The sequence below is a fragment of the Oncorhynchus mykiss genome, chromosome 7 (assembly GCF_013265735.2).
Source record: "Oncorhynchus mykiss isolate Arlee chromosome 7, USDA_OmykA_1.1, whole genome shotgun sequence".
Lineage (NCBI taxonomy): Eukaryota > Metazoa > Chordata > Actinopteri > Salmoniformes > Salmonidae > Oncorhynchus > Oncorhynchus mykiss.
Genome location: NC_048571.1, coordinates 71,109,453 through 71,121,867, shown reverse-complemented (window position 1 = coordinate 71,121,867; position 12,415 = coordinate 71,109,453). Strand labels below are relative to the sequence as shown.

General features: G+C 45.7%; 1 protein-coding gene across 1 annotated transcript; it reads right to left on the bottom strand.

Annotated features, from left to right (window-relative positions):
- Nucleotides 1–1,504: 1,504 nt before the first annotated feature.
- LOC110529013 (calcium/calmodulin-dependent protein kinase type 1G-like) lies at nucleotides 1,505–11,936 on the bottom strand. Its single transcript, XM_036984447.1, has 10 exons — nucleotides 11,899–11,936; nucleotides 11,666–11,804; nucleotides 11,239–11,362; nucleotides 10,861–10,936; nucleotides 10,567–10,679; nucleotides 2,904–2,982; nucleotides 2,647–2,734; nucleotides 2,207–2,526; nucleotides 1,987–2,095; nucleotides 1,505–1,833 (listed from the first exon to the last, which is right to left on the bottom strand). Exons 1-9 carry the CDS (start codon nucleotides 11,934–11,936, stop codon nucleotides 2,026–2,028), a joined length of 1,047 nt encoding a protein of 348 aa, XP_036840342.1. The 3' UTR covers nucleotides 1,505–1,833; nucleotides 1,987–2,025.
- Between the last annotated feature and the right edge of the window lie 479 nt (nucleotides 11,937–12,415).

The following is a 12,415-nucleotide window of genomic DNA, read 5'->3' as shown; positions in this document are numbered from 1 at the left end:
TTCAGTTCAGACAACATCACATAAAGTAGCCAAAGCCAATGAATTAATGAATTAGAATCTAGCTGTCACAGCTATCATATCAGCAAAAAAAAGTATATATATATATATATATACATATACACATAATACACATATATACACACATATATATATATATACACACACATATGTGTATATATATAATGTGTGTGTGTGTATATATATATACATATGTGTGTGTATATAGATATATATATATACACACACATTTGTTTTCCATAGGTCAATAACCATTAGTCATAGACAAATATACATTGCAAATACAGGACCAGTCAAAAGTTTGAACACACCTACTCATTCAAGGGTTTTTCTTTATTTTGACTATTTTCTACATTGTATAATAGTAGTGAAGACATCAAAACTATGAAATAACACATACAGAATCATGTAATAACCAAAAAAGTGTTTAACAAATAAAAATATATTTTAGATTTTAGATTCTTCAAAGAAGCCACCCTTCGGCTTTGCACACTCTTTTCATTCGCTCACCCAGCTTCATGAGGTAGTCACCTGGAATGCTTTTACATTGAAAGTTGATGAAACTGGCACTCATGAGGACCCAGCGTTACTTCTGCTGCAGAGGATAAGTTCATTAGAGTTGCCAGCCTCAGAAATTGCAGCCCAAATAAATTATTCACAGAGTTCAAGTAACAAGACAGATCTCAACATTAACTGTTCAGAGGAGACTGTGTGAATCAGGCCTTCATTGTCAAATTTCTGCAAAGAAACCACTACTAAAGGACACCAATAAGAAGAAGAGACTTGCTTGGGACAAGAAACACGAGCAATGGACATTAGACCGGTGGAAATCTGTTCTTTGGTCTGATGAGTCCAAATTTGAGATTTTTGTTTCCAACCGCCGTGTCTTTCTGAGACGCAGAGTAGGTGAACGGATGATTTCTGCATGTGTAGTTCCTACTGTGAAGAATGGAGGAGGGGGTGTGATGATGCTTTGCTGGTGACACTGTCAGTGATTTATTTAGAATTCAAGGCAAACTTAACCAGCATGGCTACTACAGCATTCTGAAGCGATACGCCATCTGGTTTGCGATTAGTGGGACTATCATTTGTTTTCAATAGAACAATGACCCAAAACACACCTCCAGGCTGTGACAGGGCTACTTGACCAAGAAGGAGAGTGATGGAGTGCTGCATCAGATGACCTGGACTCCACAATCACCAAACCTCAACCCAATTGAGATGGTTTGGGATGATTGAAGGAAAAGCAGCTAACAAGTGCTCAGCATATGTGGGAACTCCTTCAAGACTGTTGGAAAAGCATTCCAGGTGAAGCTGGTTGAGAGAATGTCAAGAGTGCACTAAATATGTTTTGATTTGTTTAACACTTTTTTTGGTTACTACTTGATTCCATACGTGTTATTTAATAGTTTTGACATCTTCACTATTATTCTACAATGTAGAAAACAGTAAAAATAAAGAAAAACCCTTGAATGAGTAAGTGTGTCCAAACTTTTGACTGGTACTGCATGACAGAATGTACACTTCAAAAGCTTCATCGACAGTAGCTTGGGTCAGAGAAATGAAAGTTTGCATTTGTGTGTGTGAGTGCATACATTTGTGCGTGAGTGTAAATGTACTGCACTGTAATTGGGTATGAACCCCAGGTATTCCTGTGTTCTCCTTTGGAGAAGGTTCAGGCCCCGGGTCCTTGCTATGGGCCCCTGGAAATCTCAGAAGAGCACTACAGAAATGAACCAGCAGGAGGCAGCAGACAGACACCTGTAGAGCAGCAAGGAGTGGCTCAAACTTCTTGACTGCAACACTGCAGAAACACTGGAGAGAGAGAAGGGGGGTTCACATGAAGATTCATATAATTAAAGTGAGAAAGATGGGTGTTTTCCTATCAACTTATCTCTCTGTATTTTGTTTATTGTGTGCATGAGTGTATTCAAAAGAACATGCATTGTGTATATGAGACCAATTTACCTTGACGTAGTTGAATTGATCCTCAGGCCAATCAACCAATCACATGACAGAACACACCCCAGTTTGCATAGTCTGGCCATTCCTATTGGTCGCCCTGTCCATATCACAGCTGAAACACAACATTAAAAAGCAGAGCCTTCAGAACCACAGATTCTACACTTAGTGGACATATCTGAACCCCCCCCCTACATTCCCCTCCACTCAGTCCACTTGGACTCACCTCTTAGCTGCCGTGAATGAGGAGCAATTCTCTGCGTTATATGTCTCCATGACGACCGGCGCGTGCATGGGCTCGCTGTGACTGGCTCTCAGGCCCCGGTACTGTGCCTCTGGAGGGGTCATGTGACACATTGGGATCGGGAGGTTGCTGGTGGAGTCAACATCCTCTGTGGTGATGTTGTTGACACCCCGCAGGGGATTCTGGGAGTTGCAGGGGTTGATGGCTATGGCAGGGATGGGAGGGAGAGGGGCGTCGGGGTCGGCGTGGGCCAACTGCAGCTTCTTTATGTGTTTGATGGCTGCTGTGGCGTTGAAGGCTTGCTGTAACACACACAAACACACAGGAATATTAGCATTGATATGTTTGTATAAATAATCGGGTTTTGTTAATAATAATAATATAATAAATGTATGTATGCTAGCATACTGTATGTTGCTCACCCTCCATTTGGACTTGGCAAAGTTCCTCTGGATCTGCATGCTGACTGATTTATAGATGTCCTGATCCCTCGCTGTCTTTCCAATGACCCTGCAACAGGAAATGACATTGATAGGGTCACCAGGAACTAGTAATAAACAGGAAAGAGTGAGCTACCTAGACACTGATCTGAGGTCAGTTTTCTATTTTCCTCTTCTGATGGTTATAGTTAAGATGAGCAAGAGGATAGGCTGATCCTGGATCTGTTTGTGTGACTCACCAGGGGTGTCTGAGGGCCTGTTCTGTGGTGAACCGTTTGTTAGGGTGCTTCTGCATCATGTTCCGGATGAAGTCTTTCGCTATGGAAACAGAGACAGACAGAAACATCAACAACTGACATGGAACTTTCAGCCTTCTAAAAATTATGAATATCTTTAATATATACAGTACCAGACAAAAGTTTGGACACACCTACTCATTCAATGGTTTTTCTTTATTTGTTTTACTATTTTCTACATTGTAGAATAATAGTGAAGACATCAAAACTGTGAAATAACACATATGAAATCATATAGTAAACAAGAAAGTGTTAAAACAAATCAAAATATATTTTTTGTTTGCAATTCTTCAAAGCAGCCACCCTTTCCCTTGATGACGGCTTTGCACACTCTTGGCATTCTCTCAACCAGCTTCATGAGGTAGTCAACTGGAATGCATTTCAATTAACAAGTGTGCCTTGATGAAAGTTAATTTGTGGAATTTCTTTCCTTCTTAACACGTTTGAGCCAATCAGTTATGTAGTATACAGAGATAGCCCTATTTGGTAAAAAACCAATTCCATATTATGGCAAGAACAGCTCAAATAAGCAAAGAGAAACTACAGTCCATCATTGCTTTAAGACATGAAATTCAGTCAATACGGGTCTCAATCATAGGCAGGTGTTGTTAGTTGTCTCTGATTGAGAATCTTACTTAGGTAGCCTTTCGTGGGTGTTTATTTCCTGTTTAGTGTTTTGTCATTCACCTTACGGGACTGTTCGTTTGTTGTTTATTGTTTTTGTTCAGTGTTCATTTTGCTTTATTAAATTATGGACACTTACCACGCTGCGTTTTGGTCCTCCGATCCTTCTCGCTACTCTTCCTCAGAAGAGGAGGACGAGATCACTTACAGAAACACCCACCACAAAGGGACCAAGCAGCGTGGTAATGGGCAGCACCAGCGATCGCAGGACTCCTGGACATGGGAGGAGATTCTGGACGGCAAGGGACCATGGGCACAGGCTGGAGAATATCGCCGCCCCAAGGCTGAGCTGGAGGCAGCGAAAGCCGAGAGGCGGTGGTATGAGGAGGCAGCACGGCGGCGTGGCTGGAAGCCCGAGAGGCAGCCCCAAAAATGTATTGGGGGAGGACGAGATCCCTTACAGGCAGGCTGACCTGACCACCTGTTACGCGAGTGCAGCAAGGAGCCAAGGTAAGTTGCTATCTAGCATTAACTTCTTACGGCGGAGATCCCGTTAACGGGATCGATACAGCCAGTGAAAGTGCAGGGTGCCAAATTCAAACAGAAACTTCATAATTAAAAATCCTCAAACATACAAGTATTTACACCATTTTAAAGATAAACTTGCTGTTAATCCCAGCACAGTGTCTGATTTCAAAAAGGCTTTATGACGAAAGCACACCATCTGATTATGTTAGGTCATTACTAGAGGTTGACCGATTAATCGGAATGGCCGAATAATTAGGGCCGATTTCAAGTTTTCATAACAACCGGAAATCAGTATTGTTGTACGACAATTTTTTTTATACAAATTTTATTTTACAACTTTATTTAACGAGGCAAGTCAGTTAAGAACAAATTCTTATTTTCAATGACGGCCTAGGAACGGTGGGTTAAATGCCTTGTTCAGGGGCAGAACGACAGATTTTTACCTTGTCAGTTCAGGGATTCAATCTTGCAACCTTACGGTTAACTAGTCCAACGCTCTAACCACCTCCGTCACGAGGAGCCTGCCTGTTACGAGAATGCAGTAAGAAGCCAAGGTAAGTTGCTAACTAGCATTAAACTTATCTTATAAAAAACAATCAATCATAATCACTAGATGATATTACTAGTTTATCTAGCATGTCCTGGGTTGCATATAATCGATGAGGTGCGCATTAGCGAAAAAGGACTGTCGTTGCTCCAACGTGTACCTAACCATAAACATCAATGCCTTTCTTAAAATCAATACACAGAAGTATATATTTTTAAACCTGCATATTTAGCTAAAATAAAGGTTAGCAGGCAATATTAACCAGGTGAAATTGTGTCACTTCTCTTGCGTTCATTGCACGCAGAGTCAAGGTATATGCAACAGTTTGGGCCACCTGGCTCATTGCGAACGAATGTGCCAGAATTGTACGTAATTATGACATAACATTGAAGGTTGTGCAATGTAACAGCAATATTTAGACTTAGGGATGCCATCCGTTAGATAAAATATGGAACGGTTCCGTATTTCACTGAAATAATAAATGTTTTGTTTTCTAAATGAGAGTTTCTGGATTCAACCATATTAATGACTTAAGGTTCGTATTTCTGAGTGTTATTATGTTATAATTAAGTCTATGATTTGATAGAGCAGTCTGACTGAGCGATGATAGGCACCAGCAGGCTCGTAAGTATTCATTCAAACAACACTTTTGTGCGTTTTGCCAGCAGCTCTTCGCAATGCTTGAAACACAGCTCTGTTTATGACTTCAAGCCTATCAACTCCTGAGATTAGGCTGGCAATACTATAGTGCTTATAAGTACATTCAATAGTTAAGGGTATATGAAATACAAATGGTATAGAGATAAATAGTCTTATAATTCCAATAATAACTAGAAACTTCTTAACTGGGAACATTGAAGACTCATGTTAAAAGGAACCACCAGTTTTCATATGTTCTCATGTTCTGAGCAAGGAACTTAAACGTTAGCTTTTTTACATTGCACATATGGCACTTTTACTTTCTTCTCCAACACTTTGTTTTTGCATTATTTAAACCAACTTGAACATGTTTCATTATTTATTTGGGACTAAATATATTTTTATTTCTGTATTATATTAAGTTAAAATAAAAGTGTTCATTCAGTATTGTTGTAATTGTCATTATTACAAATATATATTTAAAAATCGGCCGATTAATCGGTATCGGCTTTTTTGGGTCGGTAATCGGTATTGGTATCGGCATTGAAAAATCATAATCGGTCGACCTCTAGTTCCCACCGTGAAGCATGGAGGAGGAGGTGTGTTGGTGCTTTGCTGGTGACACTGTCTGTGATTTATTTAGAATTCAAGGCACACTTAACCAGCATGGATACCACAGCATTCTGCAGCGATACCCCATCCCAGCTGGTTGAGAGAATGCCAAGAATGTACAAAGCTGTCATCAAGGCAAAAGGAGGCTACTTTCAACAATCTCAAATATAAAATAGATTTTGATTTGTTTAACACTTTGTTGGTTTCTAACTGATTCCATGTGTTATTTTATAGTTTTGATGTCTTCACTATTATTCTACATTGTAGAAAATAGTAAAAAATAAAGAGAAAAATAAAGATTGGCTTAAAGCACCACCACTAATGATCTGTGGAGCTTTTCAACGTAATGTTTTCTTCACCTCAAACAGCAAGCAAACCATGTCTGTTTTTACATCCATTGAGAATTACAATAGTTCCTCAATGTATTTGAAAAATATTTCCAGCTCTCTCCCTTTCGATAACCCCTCAGCATGAAAGGGAAAAAGGTCATGCTCTGATCCTGTGGAAACGTCGTAAAAAAGGCCTATCAGTGCTTGACTTGGACTGAAATAGGTTCAGGTACTAATTTTGGGTGTTGGTACTGTTGATATTGAAATGCAGGAGCTCCACAATACTTTTGAGCTAATATTCTATAAGAGGAAGAGGAGCTCAAGCAGTAGAACATTTGAGGTGCCAGAACCCAGCCCCGGTGAGCTTCTTCCCAAGTCAAGCACTGCTTCTTATCTCTTGGGCAAATGTTTTTATTCGGTTTTATTTCCTGCAGTGTCTATTAGTGTCCAAAAGCACGGACGCTTTCACACTCTATATTGCTATAGAATTTTCACAAATGCCTTACTCTACATCTGTAATGTCTGCTTCCATCTCACACTCTCAAACACATAGATCCCCTGAACGCAGCTCACTTTCCAGCCCACACTCTCAAACACATAGATCCCCTGAACGCAGCTCACTTTCCAGCCCACACTCTCAAACACATAGATCCCCTGAACGCAGCTCACTTTCCAGCCCACACTCTCAAACACATAGATCCCCTGAACGCAGCTCACTTTCCAGCCCACACTCTCAAACACATAGATCCCCTGAACGCAGCTCACTTTCCAGCCCACACTCTCAAACACATAGATCCCCTGAACGCAGCTCACTTTCCAGCCCACACTCTCAAACACATAGATCCCCTGAACGCAGCTCACTTTCCAGCCCACACTCTCAAAGACATAGATCCCCTGAACGCAGCTCACTTTCCAGCCCACACTCTCAAACACATAGATCCCCTGAACGCAGCTCACTTTCCAGCCCACACTCTCAAAGACATAGATCCCCTGAACGCAGCTCACTTTCCAGCCCACACTCTCAAACACATAGATCCCCTGAACGCAGCTCACTTTCCAGCCCACACTCTCAAACACATAGATCCCCTGAACGCAGCTCACTTTCCAGCCCACACTCTCAAACACATAGATCCCCTGAACGCAGCTCACTTTCCAGCCCACACTCTCAAACACATAGATCCCCTGAACGCAGCTCACTTTCCAGCCCACACTCTCAAAGACATAGATCCCCTGAACGCAGCTCACTTTCCAGCCCACACTCTCAAACACATAGATCCCCTGAACGCAGCTCACTTTCCAGCCCACACTCTCAAACACATAGATCCCTTGAATGCAGGTAACTCTCCAGATCCCAATCACCTGAATTCTGATCACCTGTTCACACACCTGTATGTCATTTACACACACTATTTAGTTCAGTTCTTTGCACCCCATCATTGTGAGGTATTGTTTGTTTTGGTACACATTCTATTCGGAGCTCTGTTTAGTTCCGTATTAGTCCTCGCGTGTATCGTAGTTTTTGGCCATCCTCACTAACGACACCACCCTGCCTGTACTTTTGCCTATTAGATTTCCTGTCAACCTCTTGCCTGATCTCCCGGACTACGTTACTACCCTTTTCCCTGCCTGTACTGTTACCTTGTTGGAGTCCCTGTGTATGACCTTCTGCCTGCCCCTGGACCCAGCTACCTGCCTCCTCCTGTGTATGACCTTCTGCCTGCCCCTGGACCCAGCTACCTGCCTCCTCCTGTGTATGACCTTCTGCCTGCCCCTGGACCCAGCTACCTGCCTCCTCCTGTGTATGACCTTCTGCCTGCCCCTGGACCCAGCTACCTGCCTCCTCCTGTGTATGACCTTCTGCCTGCCCCTGGACCCAGCTACCTGCCTCCTCCTGTGTATGACCTTCTGCCTGCCTCCTCCTGTGTATGACCTTCTGCCTGCCCCTGGACCCAGCTACCTGCCTCCTCCTGTGTATGACCTTCTGCCTGCCCCTGGACCCAGCTACCCGCCTCCTCCTGTGTATGACCTTCTGCCTGCCCCTGGACCCAGCTACCTGCCTCCTCCTGTGTATGACCTTCTGCCTGCCCCTGGACCCAGCTACCTGCCTCCCCCTGTGTATGACCTTCTGCCTGCCCCTGGACCCAGCTACCTGCCTCCTCCTGTGTATGACCTTCTGCCTGCCCCTGGACCCAGCTACCTGCCTCCTCCTGTGTATGACCTTCTGCCTGCCCCTGGACCCAGCTACCTGCCTCCTCCTGTGTATGATCTTCTGCCTGCCCCTGGACCCAGCTACCTGCCTCCTCCTGTGTATGACCTTCTGCCTGCCCCTGGACCCAGCTACCTGCCTCCTCCTGTGTATGACCTTCTGCCTGCCCCTGGACCCAGCTACCTGCCTCCTCCTGTGTATGACCTTCTGCCTGCCCCTGGACCCAGCTACCTGCCTCCTCCTGTGTATGACCTTCTGCCTGCCCCTGGACCCAGCTACCTGCCTCCTCCTGTGTATGACCTTCTGCCTGCCCCTGGACCCAGCTACCTGCCTCCTCCTGTGTATGACCTTCTGCCTGCCCCTGGACCCAGCTACCTGCCTCCCCCTGTGTATGACCTTCTGCCTGCCCCTGGACCCAGCTACCTGCCTCCTCCTGTGTATGACCTTCTGCCTGCCCCTGGACCCAGCTACCTGCCTCCTCCTGTGTATGACCTTCTGCCTGCCCCTGGACCCAGCTACCTGCCTCCTCCTGTGTATGATCTTCTGCCTGCCCCTGGACCCAGCTACCTGCCTCCTCCTGTGTATGACCTTCTGCCTGCCCCTGGACCCAGCTACCTGCCTCCTCCTGTGTATGACCTTCTGCCTGCCCCTGGACCCAGCTACCTGCCTCCTCCTGTGTATGACCTTCTGCCTGCCCCTGGACCCAGCTACCTGCCTCCTCCTGTGTATGACCTTCTGCCTGCCCCTGGACCCAGCTACCTGCCTCCTCCTGTGTATGACATTCTGCCTGCCCCTGGACCCAGCTACCTGCCTCCTCCTGTGTATGACCTTCTGCCTGCCCCTGGACCCAGCTACCTGCCTCCTCCTGTGTATGACCTTCTGCCTGCCCCTGGACCCAGCTACCTGCCTCCTCCTGTGTATGACCTTCTGCCTGCCCCTGGACCCAGCTACCTGCCTCCTCCTGTGTATGACCTTCTGCCTGCCCCTGGACCCAGCTACCTGCCTCCTCCTGTGTATGACCTTCTGCCTGCCCCTGGTCCCAGCTACCTGCCTCCTCCTGTGTATGACCTTCTGCCTGCCTCCTCCTGTGTATGACCTTCTGCCTGCCTCCTCCTGTGTATGACTTTCTGCCTGCCCCTGGACCCAGATACCTGCCTCCTCCTGTGTATGACCTTCTGCCTGCCCCTGGACCCAGCTACCTGCCTCCTCCTGTGTATGACCGTCTGCCTGCCCCTGGACCCAGCTACCTGCCTCCTCCTGTGTATGACCTTCTGCCTGCCCCTGGACCCAGCTACCTGCCTCCTCCTGTGTATGACCTTCTGCCTGCCCCTGGTCCCAGCTACCTGCCTCCTCCTGTGTATGACCTTCTGCCTGCCTCCTCCTGTGTATGACCTTCTGCCTGCCTCCTCCTGTGTATGACTTTCTGCCTGCCCCTGGACCCAGATACCTGCCTCCTCCTGTGTATGACCTTCTGCCTGCCCCTGGACCCAGCTACCTGCCTCCTCCTGTGTATGACCTTCTGCCTGCCCCTGGACCCAGCTACCTGCCTCCTCCTGTGTATGACCTTCTGCCTGCCCCTGGACCCAGCTACCTGCCTCCTCCTGTGTATGACCTTCTGCCTGCCCCTGGACCCAGCTACCTGCCTCCTCCTGTGTATGACCTTCTGCCTGCCCCTGGACCCAGCTACCTGCCTCCTCCTGTGTATGACCTTCTGCCTGCCCCTGGACCCAGCTACCTGCCTCCTCCTGTGTATGACCTTCTGCCTGCCCCTGGACCCAGCTACCTGCCTCCTCCTGTGTATGACCTTCTGCCTGCCCCTGGACCCTGCTACCTGCCTCCTCCTGTGGTCCTTTATTAGTAATAAACACCTGCTGCGCCCTGCGCTTGAAACCAGCACTCTGTCTCCCATCGTACTCATTACAACGTCATTCCCAAACATTCTATGAATTTATGAAAACGACCATATCTAAGTGCTCGCTTGTCAGAAAATGTAAAAAAAAAAGGTGTCATATTCTTCTTGGAGGTGTATATGAACAGATTTTAATAAGATTTCATGTTGCTAAAATGCTGTCAGTTCCACTTTAAATACCCTTGTTGTTGATGTGGTGGTATTTGTCTTACCTGACTCAGAGATGTCATCCCAAAAAGGCGAGTGGAAAGCGTAGTCGGCCCTCATGATCTTAGCGAACAGACGTGTCTCGTTGTCCTCAAAGAAGGGAGGGTAGCCACACAGCCTGTCACACAGAGAGAGAGGGGGAACATAGAGTAGTTTTTAAAGAGTTAACATAGAATTACAATAACTTTTCCCAAAAGTGACAGAACTACCATCTCACAATGCAGTCATCCTGATACTATGAAAGGGTTGAGAGGAGGTGCTGGCAGATATAGATCTAGAAGTCCTAGATAGGCACTCACAGGATATATGTGATGACTCCTATGGACCAGCAGTCCACAGCCTTGCTGTAGGGTTTCTGAGCCAGAACTTCAGGGGCTGTAGAGGATCAAATATAAACAGGGTTAGATACCATGCTAATACTATCTAGCGGTGCAATGAAGCTTTACTCTCTATTTCAATGACCAACCATCTAACACACACTTGCTGCACATCTGCATTAAATGAAATCGCATTGGTCACATGCGTTGAATACAACAGTGTAGACTTTACTGTGAAATGCTTGCTTACGAGCCCTCTGCATCATTGGGAAGGGCTCGTAAGCAAGCTTTTCACGGTAAAGTCTACACCTGTTCAGCACATGTGACAAATTTGACTTGATTTGACACACACTCTCTCACCAACATATCCTGGCGTGCCGCAGGCTGTGGACATCACTCCGTGGTCGGACATCTTGGACAGGCCGAAGTCACTGATCATGATCTTGGAGTTCTCGTCTGAGTCGAAGTATAGCAGGTTCTCTGGCTGCTCTCACACACAGGGAAACAGAGGGGGAGAGGGTCAACAAGCGGCAGAGGAACTGTTCTCTCAACATGGTATACAAAAAATAGATGGGTTCAAGGTTCGCTGTGAGTAAAGTAACGCTCCCTATACTTTCATTTTCTAGTAAAAAGTGCAAATCCAATACACCACTGATGATATAGTAACGTGTATGAAATATGTTTGGAGTGGCAAATTGTATATTATTTATTTACCTTTTAGCTACATTAAAATGTACTTTGATCCCCACTCTCTACCAGGTATGTTGACTGTGTGTGTGTAACATACCTTGAGGTCCCTGTGCACTATGCTGTTCTCGTGAAGGTAGTTGACCGCTTGCAGTACTTGGCGGACCAGCTGGCTGGCGTCCTTCTCTGTGTACACCCCCCGATCTATGATACGGTCAAACAGCTCTCCACCAGACACCCTAGGAAAGAACACACACACATCAGAATCTCCCCGCCATATTCACCATCATCATCCGCATCATCACCATAAACATCCTCGTCATCACCATAAACATTGTCATCTTTGGCATCACCATCATCAACATCACCATTCTCATCACCAGCATTTACAACCCTTATTAAACACCCGATTAATACAGCAAGTTCTCTAAAATAGTAACATTTATCTGTAGGCTAATACATGTATTTAGCTTATGTAGTGATAAGGGTTTTCACTCACAGCTGCATGACGAGGTAATAGTGTGTCTGAGTCTCATAGAAATCTTCCAGTCCAATCACATTGTCATGTCTTATCCTGAGAGGAAGATTGAGAGATATGTGATGTTAACTTGTTCAGGTGTGAGAGTGTTGAAGAGTATGAGCGTGTGTGTCTGCGTGCGTGTACTCACTTCTTCAGCACAGTGATCTCGTTCTCTAGGTTGCTACAGCTGAGGTGTTTTTTCTTCAGACACTTCAGGGCGTACATGTTTCCTGTCTTCTTCTCTCGCACCAAATACACCTCGGAGAACGAACCCCTACACACCCACACAGACAGACAGAGAAAAAGGTTAGTAGTAGTAGTAGTAGTAAG

Bases quoted from the DNA above. Each gene is read 5' to 3' on its own strand.
- LOC110529013 (XM_036984447.1), bottom strand. From the start codon at position 11,936: ATGGTGATGTTGATGATGGTGATGCCAAAGATGACAAT. The intron at 11,805-11,898 runs GTTTATGGTGAT...GTTCTTTCCTAG, and splicing joins GTGATGCCAAAGATGACAAT to GGTGTCTGGTGGAGAGCTGT. The intron at 11,363-11,665 runs GTATGTTACACA...GTGTGAGAGCAG, and splicing joins TAGTGCACAGGGACCTCAAG to CCAGAGAACCTGCTATACTT.